Below are 16,287 nucleotides of genomic sequence, written 5' to 3' on the forward strand. Positions count from 1 at the left end.
AGTCTATTGTTCTATCTCCATACTCCCATCTACTTACTGTTTTTGTTGATTTTGTCACTTATCTTGAGCTTAACAAGAAATAAAGGAATTCCTTTGTGCTTTTAGCTCAAAAAAAAAAAAAAAAAAGCCAGCCTCAGCAACTTTGCAAGACTCTGTCTCTAAATAAAAATACAAAAATAGGGCTGAGGATGTGTCTCAGTAGTTAAACACCCCTGGGTTCTATCCCTGGCAGAAAAAAAAAGGGGGGGGTGGTGATTGGATAATCAGAACACTGTTTCTCCATTTGTCTTGTTCAAGAATCTATGAAGGATACTGAAGGATATGGAAAATACCAACCCCCAGGGAGAAACAAGAACAATGGATCCCAGGGAGAGAAGGGAAACAATGGGTGTTAGACTTCCTCAATTTCCCCTCCTGATATTGTGTCTCTGTCTCTTTCACTTTCTCTCTACTGAGTTTCAGATTCCTCTAAGCCACTGGGAATTTCCCACAGTTCTGCCAAACGCATCACTGATGAACCCTCTGCCCTTATAAACAGGGCCAGGCCCAGTAACCCACCATCTCTAACATCTGGGAGGGAATAAGGAAAAGATTCCAAACTTTTCCTCCATACCTTGCCCCAAACACCCCAGAACTTGACGGTTTTGTTTGGAAGCCGTGGAGCTCCAGAGCTGAAGAAATCCAAAACAGCTACCAGCAGCAATGGATAGTCTTCAGCTGTATTTTCCAGACCTTAAATTTGCCTATAGAAAACTTGGCCAGTACCAAAGATTCCAGCAACCCAGAAAGAAAGATGGCACATTCGAAAGGAAGGGGTTTAAAAGGTAAGTCATGCAGACTGATTGTTTCCATCAAGGCAGAGTTTTGGGATTTTTTCATTAAAAAAAAAAAAACTCACTGTGATTATTAGACATGATACTATCTCTATTTCAACACTGCATTTAGAAATGCAGATTTGGGGCCAGGCGTGGTAGCACACACCTGTAATCCCAATAGCTCGGGAGGCTAAGGCAGGAGGATTGTGAGTTCAAAGCCAGCCTCAGCTACTTAGCAAGGTGCTAAGCAACTCAAGGAGACCCTGTCTCTAAATAAAATACAAAATAGGGCTGGGGATGGGGCTCAGTGGTCCAGTGGCCCTGAATTCAATCCCTGGTACCCACCCACAAAAAAAGAAAGAAAAAGAAAAAAATGAAGATTTGATATGGCCTAAGGAGAAGGAGGTACTGCATTAGCTCAGGAAGCTTAGTTCTATTAGGAAAGCCTCATTTCATGATCAGAAAGTTTTAACTCGGAAACCTTGACTCTCCACTTGAATTTGATGTTTTAAAGTGTCCTATTCAGAGATGAAAGGAAGTACTTATGCTAAGTTGATATTTTCAGCATCAGAATTAAAGTCTTGTCATATCCCAGCAAATAATAGTATTTTGAAAATTCATTAGTGCATCCTTCAGAATAAATTCACAATCAATGCCTCCTATTCCTTGTCCCAGCAAATTTGACTGATCCGATTTCACCAGTACATACTCTTTAATGAAACATCAAAACAGTCTTAGACCTGACATTTCTCAACAATGACAAAACCATGAAGACAGGCATAAAATATTCCAAACATAATACCTTTTAATTTTGAAAATCAGTGTGGTGATTTTATTTTCTAGTTTCTTAAGCTGCTGAGCAGACTCGTGAGCTGCAGCTCAGAGATATATATGTGAGATGTTTTTTTTATGAGCCTTGAACATCAAAGATCAAAGTTCCAAACTTCCATGGACAAAATGAAATATTGCACTTTCAATAAGAGAGAGAGAGTGGCAAAATGAAGGCTGAGAAGCTCAATCCAGGTTACTGATGAATACAAGCAAAGAAAGCAAAGTCCTTGTTATATCTCTCATATAAGGAGGAAGCAATACAACCAAATAGGTGAATTGCCAACAAAAATATTTAAAAACTTAAAAGGGGTCTGGGTGTGTTGGTGCCTACCTATAATACCAACAATTGGGAGACTGAGGCAGGAAGATCTCAAGTTCAAAGCCAGCCTCAGCAGCTTAGCGAGGCCCTAAGCAACTCAGTGAGACCCTGTCTCTCTAAATAAAATACAAAAAAAAAAAAAAAAGACTGGGGATGGGGCTCAGTGGTTAAGCACCCCTGGGTTCAGTCCCCAGCACCAAAAAAAAAAAAAAAAAATTTAAAGGGAAGAATTCTTTGCACAGCAGAAAGTACAGGGGTTCTATCTCTAGGTCCTGAAGCAAATCATCTTTGTTAATTATAAATACCTCAGAGATGGGAGACACAATTTTAGAGATTCAGAGTCTAATTAGACGTGGCCTTCTTTCCAGAGCCTTCCTGAATCTCCTGAAATGGTATTTGTCTTGTTTTGCGTGAGTGGAGTAGTGTGTATGTTCATATTGATGGCAGTATCAATTTAAATTTTTTTAAACTACTCAGAGTCTTAGAGGGGGCCCGTGGGAGATTAATCCTAGCCATACATTATCTTTGGGCAAATTAGAAAACGATGCTCCCTCCTAGGAACACTGTATTGTCATCTACCAGAAAAAATTATTTTCATTCCTCTGCACCACTGTAAGGACTAACACCACTCTGAAGTTGTGTGTGTCCAATCTGCAGAGCTCTGTCCACGCTCCCAGAAAGAAGCTGCTAGCCCATGAGGTCACCGTCTCTGGGCTCTCTCTTGGCCTTTTACATTCTCACCACACTGATCCCATCTACATGCTAATAAAGGCTGCCATTTATTGAATAATTTATTAGATGTCAAGTACATAAATTCTTCTTCCCTCTACCCTTTCTTTCTTTTTTTTTTTTTTGGTACTGAGCACCTTCTCACAGAGCTACACCCCATCCCGGGCCCATTTTATTTTTTCATTTTGAGATAAGGTCTCCCTAAGTTGCTGAGGGTTTGACTCACGCTTGGCTTGCCGTCCTCCTGACTCAACCTCCCAGGTAGCCAGGATTACAGGTGTGTGTCACTACTCTCAGAAAATGATTTCCTTTTTTTTTTTTTTTCCTCACATGTCGGAGAATAGTACACCCATTTTTCAAAAGAGAAAACCAAAGTTTAGAGAAGTTAAATAACACATAAATAAAAGGGCACACAATTAGGAATTGTGTTCCTAGTGAGACCAAGATTGTTGAAACTCCTTTGTGTGCACTCTCTGAACTGCTTCCCATGGATGAGTGTGTCCGCCAGATGCTGAAAGATCTAGGCTCAGTTTAGGACAGTGCTTTGCTGAAGCGTAGGACATATACTACCGGTGGTACCTGAGATATTGTAGGTAGTACATGGAGAACATTTTTAATGGCTACTAATTTATTTTAACCCGTATCAGAAATATATTATATTATATATCATATATGTAACATAATATAATATATCATGATCATAGTATAACACATTGTACCACAGTTATGATAATCATAATAGATTGTGATTGGGGTTTTACCAGAGAGATGAATATTTATGCACACAAAAGCCCATACGCAGACATGTATAGCAGCTTTATTCATAAGAGCCACGAACGATGTAAATGTTCTTCACTGAGTGATGGTTAAATGAACTGTGATACATCTCAGTTTCTCAGGGTGTAGCTGAATGGTAGAGCCCTCTCCTGGCATTCAAGAAGCCCTGGGTTTCATGCCCAGAACAGGGAAAAAAAAAAAAAAAAGCAGGTTATATTCATATGATCCTGTTTGTATAACATTCTTAAAAGGTTGAAAATTATGCAAAAATTACATCTTACTGGTTGCCAGGGTGAAGGAGAAGGTGAGGGCAAGAGGTTAGTGGGTGTGGCTGTGAGAGGAGGGATTCTAGCTCCCATGAAACCTTCTGTGTCTTGATGGCATTAACGTCAGCATTCCAATCATGATCATGTAGCACAGTTTTGTAAGATGTTACTGTTTGGGAAAATTGAGTGAAGAGGATGCAGGATTTTCCAGTAGGGTCTCTCTGAGTTGCTTAGGACCTTGCTAAGTTGCTGAGGCTGTCTTTGAACTCACGATCCTCCTGCCTCAGCCTCCTGAACCACTGGGATGACAGGTGTGCACCACTGTGCCTGGCCAGTATTATTTCTTATAACTGTATGTGAATCTACAGTTGACTCAAAATAAAAAGGTTAATTAAAACAAAAACCTCAGATTTCGATAATAGTATTGTTTTGGATGAAGCTGACCCAAACCAGTTAATTGAAAAAATATTAGGCAAATAATTGTATCAGGGTCTGGCTGATACTGACGCTTGCATAGAGGTTAACAGCATGGTCCTGAGGATCATCCCAGCGTAAATTACGTAATATTCCCAAGCTTTAATTTTCTTCTTGTGTAAAATGGGGATGTTGGTGTAAGAATGACATTATGCAATACCCTACAAGGGCTTAAAAGATGAATTAGAGAACTCTCAGGAAGAGTTGTCTATGTTCATCACTAAAATATGCCCAAATCATGAAGATAGTACAGAAGTATTTGGAATTTTGGAAACATGAGTTGAAAGCATTTTACCTAAATGAGTGTTCTAGTGTACTGCAGTGTGGGAAGGGTCTTAGAGACCATGTTCTTTATTGACTCTGCTAGTAAACTCTCATCTTTCATCATATTAGCCTCTAAATCCAGCAAACTCCATGTCATAGCACCATTGAAATAGGATTTCAATTTGTGAATATGAGCTAATAGATTCTTACAGTCACAGTCCTGGCTTAACATCTGCATTCTACCCTTGGTCAGTGAATTCAGCCTCTTTATGCCTTAGCTTACTCATTAATAAAATGAAGATAATAATATAATGTACGCCAAGTATGGTGGTGCATGCCCGTGATCCCAGTAGTTTAGGAGGCTGAGGAAGGAGGATGGCAAGTTCAAGGCCAACCTTAACTACTTTTCGAGGTACTAAGCTACTCAGCAAGACCCTGTGTCTAAATAAAATATAAAAAAGGGCTGTGGGGCTGGGGTTGTGGCTCAGTGGTAGAGCACTTTCCTAGTGCATGCAACCTAGGGAGGCCCTGGGTTCAATCCTCAGCACCACAAAAAATAAATAAATAAAAACAAAGGTATTGTGTACAACTAAAAGAAATATATATTAAAAAGTGGGGGGCTGGGGATGTGATTAAGCTCCCCTGGGTTCAATCACTAGCACAAAAATATAATATATATTTGTACATTTCTATTTATTTTTAAATATATATTTTATATATAAAATACATATTTATATATATGAATATATATATGTGTGCATATATACTCATTTTTTTCTTTTGTGTCAGGGATTGAACCCAGCACCACACTTCCTATGGTGCTATGAGGATCGGGTGAAATAGCGGCTGAATTGTACTCACTATCATTTATTGATGAAGCATCCAATTGTTGCTTTGGCTTTTTATTATTATTATTATTATTATTATTATTATTATTATCATTATTATTATTATTATTATTTCCTGTAATCTGATTCTTTTCCTTCAGTTTCATTTTTTTGGAATTGCATCATTTGTTTACATTTGAAGTTTTGCCTTTAATGAACTTCAGTTATTCATTTTAAACTTCTCAGTGTCCTCGATGCGAGCTATTTTGATTCTCTTTAGATGGCACAGAGCTGCGTCTACCCATTTCGTAAAACAAAATTTGTTGTTCCCCAGAGAGAAATCCTTCCGTGAAAGTGACCCGGGATCTCGTGCCAGCCAGCAAAATCAGAAACCAAAATGGGCGAAGAGAATGAAGACTTCGTTTAGGAGGATGCTGTCCCCCAAGGGCAGGGGCAAGCCAGCCAGCATCAGCAGAGAGGGCTCCACTCTCCATGGGAAAGCCCTGGGTCCCAACGCACAAGGCCTTCTTCCTAGGATTGTCAGGGAGCTTACTTCTACCAAGTTGTTTACCAAACCAAGAGTGGGAGAGCGCGCACAGAATGGTAATAACCATGGCCACTGATCCACACGTGCCCCACCCAAGACAGACAGGGGAACAAGATGGAGCCTTTTGCTACCTGCAATACTTTGGATCCCGTTTTAATCAGCCTTTTTGTTGCTGTGACCAGAAGACCCGACAAGAACAATTACAGAAAGAAAAGTTTGTTTGTGTGCTAACGGTTTCAGAGGTCTAGGTCCAGAGATGGCCCGGCTCCATTCCTCAGGGCCTCAGAAGACAGAGCATGGTGGCAGAAGTGTGTGGCAGAGGCCAGTAGCTGGGAACATGGCACCAGGAAGCAGAGAGACGGAGCTCTGCCTGACTAGGACAAAATATCAACCCCAAGGCACACCCCCAGAGCCCACCTCCTCCAGCCACACCCCACCTGCCTCCAGTCACCGCTCAGTTAATCCCACTGTGGGGGGAGAGGGGTGATCAGTTCACCCATTAGATTAAGGCCCTCAGAAGCCAGACATTTCACCTTTAAACTTTGTCTCACACATGAGCTTTTGGGGGACACCTCACATCCAAACCATAACAGATGTTGAATGTCCCCAAAGACATGTTTACAGGCTTGTTTCCACAAGTTCATGCTATTGGGAGGTGGGGCCTACTAGGAGGTCCTTGGTCACTGGGGTTGTACCCTGAAAGGGGATTTGGGGACTTCTGTCCCTTTCTCTTTCTCGTTTGCTTCCTGGTTTTGTTCCACCATGTGCTTTCCCCCATTGCCATCCAGCATCCCTACCAAAGGCCTAAAAGCCATGAGTCTATGTGATCATGGACTAAAATCTCTAAAACCGTGAGCCAAAACAAACCTTTTCTCTTCACAAAGTCAATGATCTCAGGTATTCCATTACAGTGATAGAAAGTAGAATGCTGACTAACACACCATCCAAAGTATGGCAACTCCCAGGGGCTAGTTTAAAATGTAGAATCTCAGGTTCCTCCCAGGTCTATTGAGTCAGAAGCTGCATTTCCGGTAAGATCCCCAGTTGACTCGTGTACGCTTGGAGAAGCACTGGATTAGGTTGACTTTATGGTTCTTCCAAGTCCTACTAGTTACTGGTCTAGTCAGTAAAGTAACTCACTATTTAAATAGATATGCACACAGATGCATATGTGTGTATGTGTACATATATATATTAGAAAATCAAACTAAAGTGGAGCCATGCACTATATTGTGTGCCTGTCATGCCAGTAGCTTGGAAGGATGAGGCAGGAGAATCATGAGTTCAAAGCCAGCCTCAGCAACTTAGCTGAGGCCCTAAGCAACTCAATGAGACCCTGTCTCTAAATAAAATATAAAAAAGGGCTGGGGATGGGGCTCAGTGGCTAAGCTTCCCTAGGTTCAATCTTTGTTACTAAAAAACAGCAACAACAAAAAACTAAATGGGATTTTATTTCTGGAGAAAACGGTGATACAGCTTTTCAAATGTTGACTTCCAACAGTGGAGGGCACAGGGAGAATAAATGAATAAAATTTGTGATTGGTGGGTCAGAAAGGAGGTTTGATTTTTTTTTTGTATCTACTTTTTATGTACTGTGTGGAAGGATCAATATTTGAACTATTAACTTCCAAATCTTTATTTTTTCTTTTGCAGTACAGTAATGCTGTTGTTTGGAATTCTATAAAATTACGACTAATAGTATCACCAATGTTTGCATTCTCCTTTGTAACTTTTTTTTTAAATCAATAGTCTTTGTATTTTAGATCATTTTTAGGTTGACAGAAAAATTGAGCAGAAAATGCAGAGAGTTCCTGTATAATCTTCTTTCTCTCCCCTACTTCTAGATTTTCTCCTATTATTAACATCTTGCCTTGGTATGATAGCTTTGCCATATTGATGAGCCAATATTGATACATTATTATCAATCAAAGTTTACAACTTTCATTAGGGTTCATTCTTTATGTTGTACAGCTTTGTGGGATTTGATAAATATATAATGTCATTTGGGTCATGTGTCCATGATTACAGTCTCCTATTCAATAATTTCATTGCCCGAAATATCTTCTGTGTTTTTAATCCTTTTGGCATAGTAGCAGGGAACATATGCAGCCCGGTAACGTCACATTTCATAAGTGATTGGCCGGCAGACCTGGATTTTCCAGGGATGGGAGGACCCAAAGAAACAAACAAACAAAAAATTGATGGCTTCCAGCTGACTGATTGCCTTTTCAAACAAACTCTGTCTTCTGGAAAAAATAGTAGCTAATATAAGCATCCAAGCATCTAGCAATTACCTGGCAGGGGTTGACCTGTATATTTCTGTCGAAAATAACAAAGAGGATGTACTTCTATATATCGGTGGGACCAGAGCTGGAGAGTCTAGATTTCTCCAGAAAACATGCCCATCCTTTAGGATGCAGCTCAAACATTATTACCTTGTGTTTGCTGTGGCCCAAAGACAGTTTTCTATTGAACTCCAGAATTTTTTTTGCGGGAGGTAGCAGAGATTGAACCCAGGGGGGCGTTAACCACTGAGCCACATCTTCAGCGCTTTTAAAAATTGTTTTGTTTTTTTTTTATTTTGAGACAGGTTTTGCTAAGTTGCTTAGGACCCCGCTAAATTGCTAAGGCTGGCTTTGAGCTTGTAATCCTCCTGTCTCAGCCTCCTGAGCAGCTGGGATTACAGGGGCGTACCACTGCACCCAGCCAGAACATATTTCTTACCTACTTAATAAAATGTCTGCAAAAGTGCTTATTATTACGCCGATCGCAGAATTAGGGCTCAATTAGCAAAAAGAACAGACATGGCCCCTGCCCTCATGGAGTTATAACATAGAGGGACTTAAACATTATGCATATAATTGTATTTGAGGCAAAGTGGAAGCCCAGGGTGCTATGGAAATGGATGCTCTCGTTTTAGGGGGCTTTCAGAAAGGTCTCCCTGAAGAAAGAAAGGATGATAAAACTGAGATCTGAAAGATGCCTAAAGTTAGATAAGGAAAGAGTGGGACAGCAGTTTTCCAAAAAGAAGGAAGAGCATGTTCAAGCCTTAATATCAAGAGAGGATCAAACATAACCACAAAATGAAAACAACAAGCCAGTGGCAGGTGGAGGGCATTGGAACAGAGAGAACCCGGAGGGTCTGGTTGGAGGAGGTGGTGAGGATGTGGTAGACCACATTAAAAATTTCTAACTTTCTCCCAACAACGATCAGAAACCATTGAACCCAGCTGGGGATTTATTAACCTGATTTATATTTTTAAAAGATAGCTGTGGCTGCAGAGTAGAGACTGTACGAGACGAGGGCAAGACCAGTACAGTAAGAATAGTGGACCGTAATTCAAGCATTCTGGACATTTGTGGACGTGGAGAACAGGGAAGATAGAAGAGTTTCCTGCTGGAGGTAGAAGCAACATTTGCCAAGATTAGAAGCAATGGGTTGGATTGGAGTCATCAGTTCTAGTTAGAGTTTCTTTCTTTTTTACACGGAGGTGAGTACTGGGGATTGAACTCAGGGGCACTTGACCACTGAGCCCCATCCCCAGCCCTATTTTGTATTTTATTTAGAGACAGGGTCTCACTGAGTTGCTTAGGGCCTCAGTTATGCTGAGGCTGGCTTTGAACTCATGATCCTCCTGCTTCAGCCTCCTGAGCCTCTGGGATTAAAGGTTTGTGCCACTGCATCTGGCCTGGTCAGAGTTTCTGAGTTGAGGCCTTGCAGAATAAGTAGGTGGTAGTGTCAAGTAGTTAATGTATCTTTATTGAAATCTGATGCTTCCAGAAAAGTCCTTATCAAGGGACCTTAAGCAAGACAAGATGATTTTGGGTGCTGCACCCAGTGTGAAGTGACTCTGAAACACAGCAAATTGCAAACTCCTTGTTCCCAGTACCATTACTCCTTTTAGCATAATCAAGGAAAAGTGTCATTTCTTACCTCCCCCTCCACTTTTTTAATAAAGGAAGAGTAACCTCAAGTTCAGGGCCTTCTGCAGAAAATGACATGATTTTGTTTTTTACCACATAAATTTTAATGCCTATTTGTGATACTGGTTTTCAATTTATGGTAGCATTTTAAAGTTGCCTTTATATGAAAGAAAACATTTGACCCTTGACTTGCTGAGTCTGGTAAATTATATCCCACACTTATATGATTATGTCAAAATGAACCTCAAATATTATGTTTAATAAGAAGACACTAATAAAAACATAAAAAAGAAAAAACAAAGTTGCCTTTATAAACACACTTATTGAGTTAGGAACTGAATTGTTATAAAGAAAATATTATGAAATTCAGGGTTCACATGGCTCCCGGATGTGGGGAAAAAAACATTCAAATGGTATGTGAGTGACTAAGTTCTGGCCACATTTCTAGAAAACACATTTAAATTCTGCTCTAGTCAACAATAAATATTCAAACTACTTGAAGATTACTATTATAATAATTCAATGAACACAGAGAGATCTTAGTGACTCAAAGTATGGTAGATACTTAGCAGGTACTGTTTTTCTTTTTTTTTTCAGAAGATAGAAGGGTCTTACTTTAGATGGATCAGAGAAGGTTCTGCAAGAGGTTGCTTCTTCTAATTCTGCAATGTTAAAGTGCAAGCATTGCAGGTGTGAAGCTAAGCCTCTGAGAGAGACTGGTATCCACTTTGTCAGGATTGGGATGATGCCTGCAAGGCTCATGATCACATAAGGCAAATGTGTGCAGTAGAGGAAAACCAAATCCATTTTTTGCTTTTAATCCCAAAGGAAAAAAGCTATCAAGGCAGCAGTGTATATTGCTCTCTTTCCGGAATCATTTCAAATAGGAAGAATAGGTTTATCCCTGTGCTCTTCAATGGGTCTTTTTTCTTCTTTTTCCAAGCAACTATACAACTTGATGTTGTAGAAGCCGAGACAGAGGAAATAACCCAAGGAAATACGCTCCTTCGGGCCAAGAGAACCACCAAGCGCTTATCTGTAACATCTCTTCCTTCAGGGATGCAAAAGGTAAAATGCTTAAAAAAAAAAACAAAAAACTTGCCTCTAAAGACCTGCAAATAAGAACATTAATGGATTTAAAAAAAAAAAAAAGGAGGTTCTCTCCTACCATAGTCCCCTATAGTAAATCCTTTAAATCTGCTGTTTGTGTCTTTTCTCCAAGAATTTAGGGCTCAGAGACAGGGGCGTCCAGGTCTGATTCCTCTACTTCCAAGCTCAAACTCTTCAGCTCCTTCTATAGTCTGGGCATCAGGGGAGTTTGGAACTTCAGGCTGACTTGCTCAACTGTTCAATGTCAAGTTAGTATGTTAGTCATTTGGCCTCTCTCTGTGTGCTGTGTGGAGAGGAATTCACAAGACCAGTGCTGTCCATCCAATCAACGTTCTGAGACAACACAGCTTTCAATGTCCAGTCAAGTAGCCATTCGCTATGTGAGGCTTTTGAGACTTTGAAATGTGGCCAGGGCCACTGAGGAACTGAGTTTTTCATTTCATTTCATTTTAATTGATATTCAATTGAATTAATTGAAATGGCCACATGTACAGCATAAACAGTGCCATGCTAGATGGTATGTATAAACTTTAGTTACCCAGATTATTTTTTTAAATGTCATAATTTTAAAAACTGGATTTTTATTTTCCTTCCTTTCTTTCTTTAAACAGGTGGGTCTTATTATGTTGCCCTTGCCGATGATTATTGCCCCCCACCACTTTGGTACCAGGAATTGAACTCAAGGGGGCTTAACCACTGAGCTACATCTCCATCCCTTTTTAAAATACAGTTTATTTAGAGACAGGATTATGTTAAGGTGCTTAGGACCTTGCTAACTTGCTGAAGCTGGCTTTCAACTTGTGATACTCCTGCTTCAGCCGCCCAAGCCCCTGGATTACAGGAGTGCACTGCTGCAATAAGGTCCCCCGGGCTGGTCTTAAACTCCTGAGCTCAAGCCATTCTTCTCCCTTAGCCTCCCGAGTACCTGAGTAGCTGAGACTCCAGTTCATGAGCCATTTTTTTTTTTCTTTTTCTTTTTGGTAACTAGAATTGAACTTAGGAGTTCTACCACCAAGCTACATTTTCAGACCTTTGTTGTTTTTTTATTTTGACAGGATCTCCTTAAGTTGCTAAGGCTGGTCTTGAACTTATGATCCTGCCACAGCCTCCCAAGTTCCTGGGATTACAGGCATATACCATCACACCCAGCAGACTATTTTTTAAAAATAGAAACCTGACCTATTATTGTTTTATGTATATTAAGCACTTACTCAGCTGGCTACTATGAGCGCAGTGGCATATGCCTGTGATCCCAGCTATGTAAGAGATTGGCAGGAGGAACACAAGTTCAAAGCCAGACTTAGCAACTTAGTGAGACCCTATTTCAAAGCAAAAATTTAAAAGGAAGGTGGGGGGAGACTGAGGAGTAGCTTAGTGGCAGAGAGCCTCTGGGTTCAATCCCCAGTACTTCAAAAACAAAACAAAAAAAGCAAAAATTCTGACATTATGTTCCAAGCCCTGTTCTAAGTGCTTTTAAAATATCAGCTCCAATAATTATTGCAACATCCCTATAAGATAGGTAGCAAAACTGTCCTTATTTTAGGGATGATTCTCAGAGGTTAAGTAATTTGCCCAGTTGAGTAGAAAGCCAAGTTTCCAAGGAAAGATAAAAATGGATAAATCTAGCTTTAATAAGAATCTCATGCCTCAAAATACAGCAAACCTAGCTCTAGAGTCCCCATGCCACTTTTTTTTTTAAGAGTACTCAGGGTTGCAAGCATGCTAAGCACATACTCTACCAATGAGCTGCACTTCTAGCCCCTCAGTCACAATAACTATGCTATGTATTAATTGTACTAATTTCTTGGTTTAATATGGTAGCCAATAGCCACATGTGACTGTTTACATTAATTGAAATTAAAAATCCAGTTCCTCAGTTGCACTAGCTCCATTTCAAGTGGTTTATAACCACAGGTAGGTAGTAGCATTTGTATTGGGAATAGCACTGATAGAGTATGCCCAGATTCAAAGCAAGTTTTATCAAACAGCACTCTGGAACATTGCTGTCAGAGTGAACCCATATTAACTTTGAATTTGGCCACTTGCATGCAAAATTCATATCTATTGTGCTCCTACTATGTTCTGGGCAATTTCTAGTTTGGGGGGCTAATGCAGACAATGGTCTTAGTTTTGTGGCACTCACAGGCTAATAGAGGAGAAATACTGTGGGCCATAGTATTGCAGAGCAGTGGGGTTATGGACAAGGTTTTGAATAGATGGCACTTGGACAAGTGGCCATCCATATGGGAAAAGAATGACATTGGATCCTTACTTCACAGCACATACAAAAATTAATTATTGTTGGTTTAAAGTGGGAAAGACAAATCTTAAAACTTCTGGAGGATAATATAAGTATCTTCATTATTTCAGGACAAGGAGTTCCTAGTACACAACAGCATTGACCTTAAAGATAAAAATGGATAAATTTGGCTCTAATTAAAATAAGAATTTCATGTCTTGAAACACATTAAAGCAGAGATTAGCAACTGGTTATAAAAATTTTTGGTTTTCCCCCACAATGTTCTCAAAATTATATTTGAATCAATCATCCATGCTTGAAAATCAGACTATTTCAAATAAAAATCTAGATTTTTTTCAACTTTCTTTTGAAACAGGGAGATTTGGAAACACAAAGCAATTCTCAGAGTAACCAGTAGGGGCAGCAAAGAGGCATCCACCTTCAGGCAACCTGTGTCAGGGCACACAGACCCATGGATCCTGGTTTACAAATCCTGCCTAGGTACTGGATTTAGTAAGAGTTGCAGTCAATGAACACACAGAAATAACTTGGCAATTACTGAGTGGGGTAGATGCTCAGTAGGAAAAAGGACAAGATTTTCTGGAAGAGAAAACAGAAGGGTCTTGCTTTGGTTAGTGATCAGGGAAGGTCTTGCAAGTGGCATTTGAGCCAGGGCAAGCTGGCAGGGCAGCCGCGGTTCAGCAGATTGTAAGCTCCTGGTCAGGCAAAGGCTAGGACCCTGACATAATCCCACATCCCACTCTGTATAGATTTCACAATAATCCTTGTGCTAATTATTAAGTTCAAAGGAAGCAGTGGAACTCAGTAAGTCTAAAAAAGGCATATCAGCCAGAAGCCATGACCTAGGAATAATTTCCAACAGCAACACTCAGGAAGGTTACTTGTAGCCACCAAGCTAAGGACAGTGGGAAAGGTGTCAGGCATGGGGTGAAAAAGCACCCTGAGCTTTCTTTTTATGTTTGGTGTCATGACTGCCCTGAAAATAAGGAAACCTGCAGAAACGAGATCAAATTAACAACTGGATCCAGTGCTAATGAGCTTTCTGGGGCACTGGTCCACAACAGCCCCACACTCTCACTGTGCTCAGCAGCTGCAGAGGCAATTTCTTCTTCTTTCCCATACGAATGACCTGCTTTTTTCCCCTGACGCTGTATATTCTTTCGAAGCCAGACAATCTAATTTCTCTGCATCCTATAGATCTCTTCAAAGGAAGCTCTGGGCACAAAGGAGATACATGGGGCATGGAGAATAATAAGAATATGGTCTCCAACCCAATGTTGTTATGTGGCCAATGTTCACTTTATGAAACAGTGTCCAAAGGGTGAGAATTCCTATTTAAGCATCATCATAGAAATAGCATTGGTATTTTCTGATCTGATCTGTTTTGCATTTTTCTAATAGGTACCATATTCACCAAAGAAAAGACTACACTTTCCAACTCTTAAAAAAAAGAAACGTGAAATTCTGACAATAGAAGACCTTCAGATGCAGGTAGTGGACAAAGGCTTTTACTTTCTGTGTGTGAAGCATCAGAGGACCCAACCTAACTAAACACATAGCCCTCCCAGACAGCTTGAATATAATTAACAATTAGCAATAAGAAATAATGTTAGCAGGGCAGGGGGCATTCTGAGAGTGGCCAAAGGGTTGCTAAGGGCACCTCGATGGTGCTCTGTGCCCCATAAATATTAAGTGAATTCCATTAAAATGAAGGTATACATGTAGACTTCTTAGAAGAAAAGAGATCATCTTTACCACCAGGGGGTAAATGTTATGTTTTAAAGCTCTGTTTGCTATGTCTTGAATTAGAATAACACTTAGGGGCTTGAAAACATCAGACATCTATCTCTTTGGTTTTGACAAGTGTTTCCAACACGTGGTTTCATCTGTCACAGGCGGATGACCTCAAAGAAACATTGTTGGATAAATCCATGAAACTGTTGGCCCAAAGACATGCTGAGCTTCAACAGTGTGAGCTTCTAGGAGATAAAATGCTTCAGTCTTCTAAGAAGTTCCAGAAGATATCCAAGAGAACCATGTGGAAGTATAAACTGAAAAATATGTGTTGCCCATGTACCTGCTGCTTCTGATTTTGTTTCTGACTAGATAAGAGCTAACTAACTAGAACAAATTAAAATAAATAAATAAATAAAAAATAAAAACAAATAAATATAAAAGAGCTAATTATGTAGGAACTTTTATTTTTTGGTACATAATCCTGAATAAATCTCTTTAGTGAATTAAAAGATAGGGGTGAATTTTAAAGAACATTCTCCAAGAATTTTTTTTTTAAAGGATCGCTTTTGAAAAATTGATGTCTGAGTCCATAGGCACAAATTTTTGCTTAATGATTCTCACTAATGATGAGAAAAAGAAACTTTTGTCAGGGTATAGCAACTCTGCAAAGAAATTTCTCCTGAAACATGCCAGATGAAATTAGAGGAAGCATTTAAAGGTATTATGACACTCTTAATATGACTACTACTGAGCTAATTTTAAACTTTTCATTTTTAAATATAAAAAGTCTTATTAAAATTATAAAAACGTAACATAATGAAGGTATGATTCATGGAAAATGTCATGTCTTTGAACTAAAATAAATGGATGAGAATGGAACTTAACAAGAACTGCATGTGTAATACTTAAGAAAATTACAAACTATCCAGACTTAGTTCAATTTTTACGATTAAAAAATCCTCTATGCAAGATCATCTTAAACTATTTACTTCAAATAACTTTTCATTTTATAAATATATTTTTTGATTGAAAATGACTTCTAAAGGTCAAAACAGTAGAGAAAAAACTTAAAACATTTAACAACTATATTCTTTAAGTACTAGAGAGAGGGAGAGTGAAAGAGAAAGCAATGCCTATGGATTTACTTTTGGATCTTGTAATTACCTCTGACACCAGTGATTCTTAACATCACAGTACCTCTTCCCACAGTAAACATACACCATAAACACTGTGCATGTAATTTCACAGGTTCATGGTCCTTCTGAAGCCTATTCATGGACTTCATTTTCATTTTCTAAAGTGGTAATAATTTCCAGAATTTGACTCATCGTCCCATATATACACCCTATAAATGCCACCTTCTCAGTCTTCACTTATTTTATAAGGCAGTCAATGTCACCAGTTACT

At 39.4% G+C, this 16,287-nt stretch overlaps 1 protein-coding gene across 1 annotated transcript; it reads left to right on the forward strand.

The window, feature by feature from the left end:
• The first annotated feature begins 567 nt into the window (after positions 1–567).
• C2H3orf49 (chromosome 2 C3orf49 homolog) lies at positions 568–16,175 on the forward strand. Its single transcript, XM_078038599.1, has 5 exons — positions 568–824; positions 5,583–5,905; positions 10,717–10,841; positions 14,545–14,634; positions 15,039–16,175. The coding sequence occupies exons 1-5, from the start codon at positions 703–705 to the stop codon at positions 15,231–15,233; spliced, it is 855 nt and encodes a 284-aa protein (XP_077894725.1). The 5' UTR covers positions 568–702; the 3' UTR covers positions 15,234–16,175.
• Positions 16,176–16,287: the final 112 nt, after the last annotated feature.

Source organism: Ictidomys tridecemlineatus, chromosome 2, assembly GCF_052094955.1.
Source record: "Ictidomys tridecemlineatus isolate mIctTri1 chromosome 2, mIctTri1.hap1, whole genome shotgun sequence".
In the NCBI taxonomy this organism is placed as follows: Eukaryota; Metazoa; Chordata; class Mammalia; order Rodentia; family Sciuridae; genus Ictidomys; species Ictidomys tridecemlineatus.

What these genes read in the sequence shown, in the direction of transcription:
- C2H3orf49 (XM_078038599.1), top strand. Translation starts at nt 703, where the DNA reads ATGGATAGTCTTCAGCTGTATTTTCCAGACCTTAAATTTGCCTATAGA. An exon ending in GAAAGGAAGGGGTTTAAAAG is followed by an intron (nt 825 to 5,582) that starts GTAAGTCATGCA and finishes GATTCTCTTTAG; the next exon opens with ATGGCACAGAGCTGCGTCTA. An exon ending in TAGAAGACCTTCAGATGCAG is followed by an intron (nt 14,635 to 15,038) that starts GTAGTGGACAAA and finishes CATCTGTCACAG; the next exon opens with GCGGATGACCTCAAAGAAAC.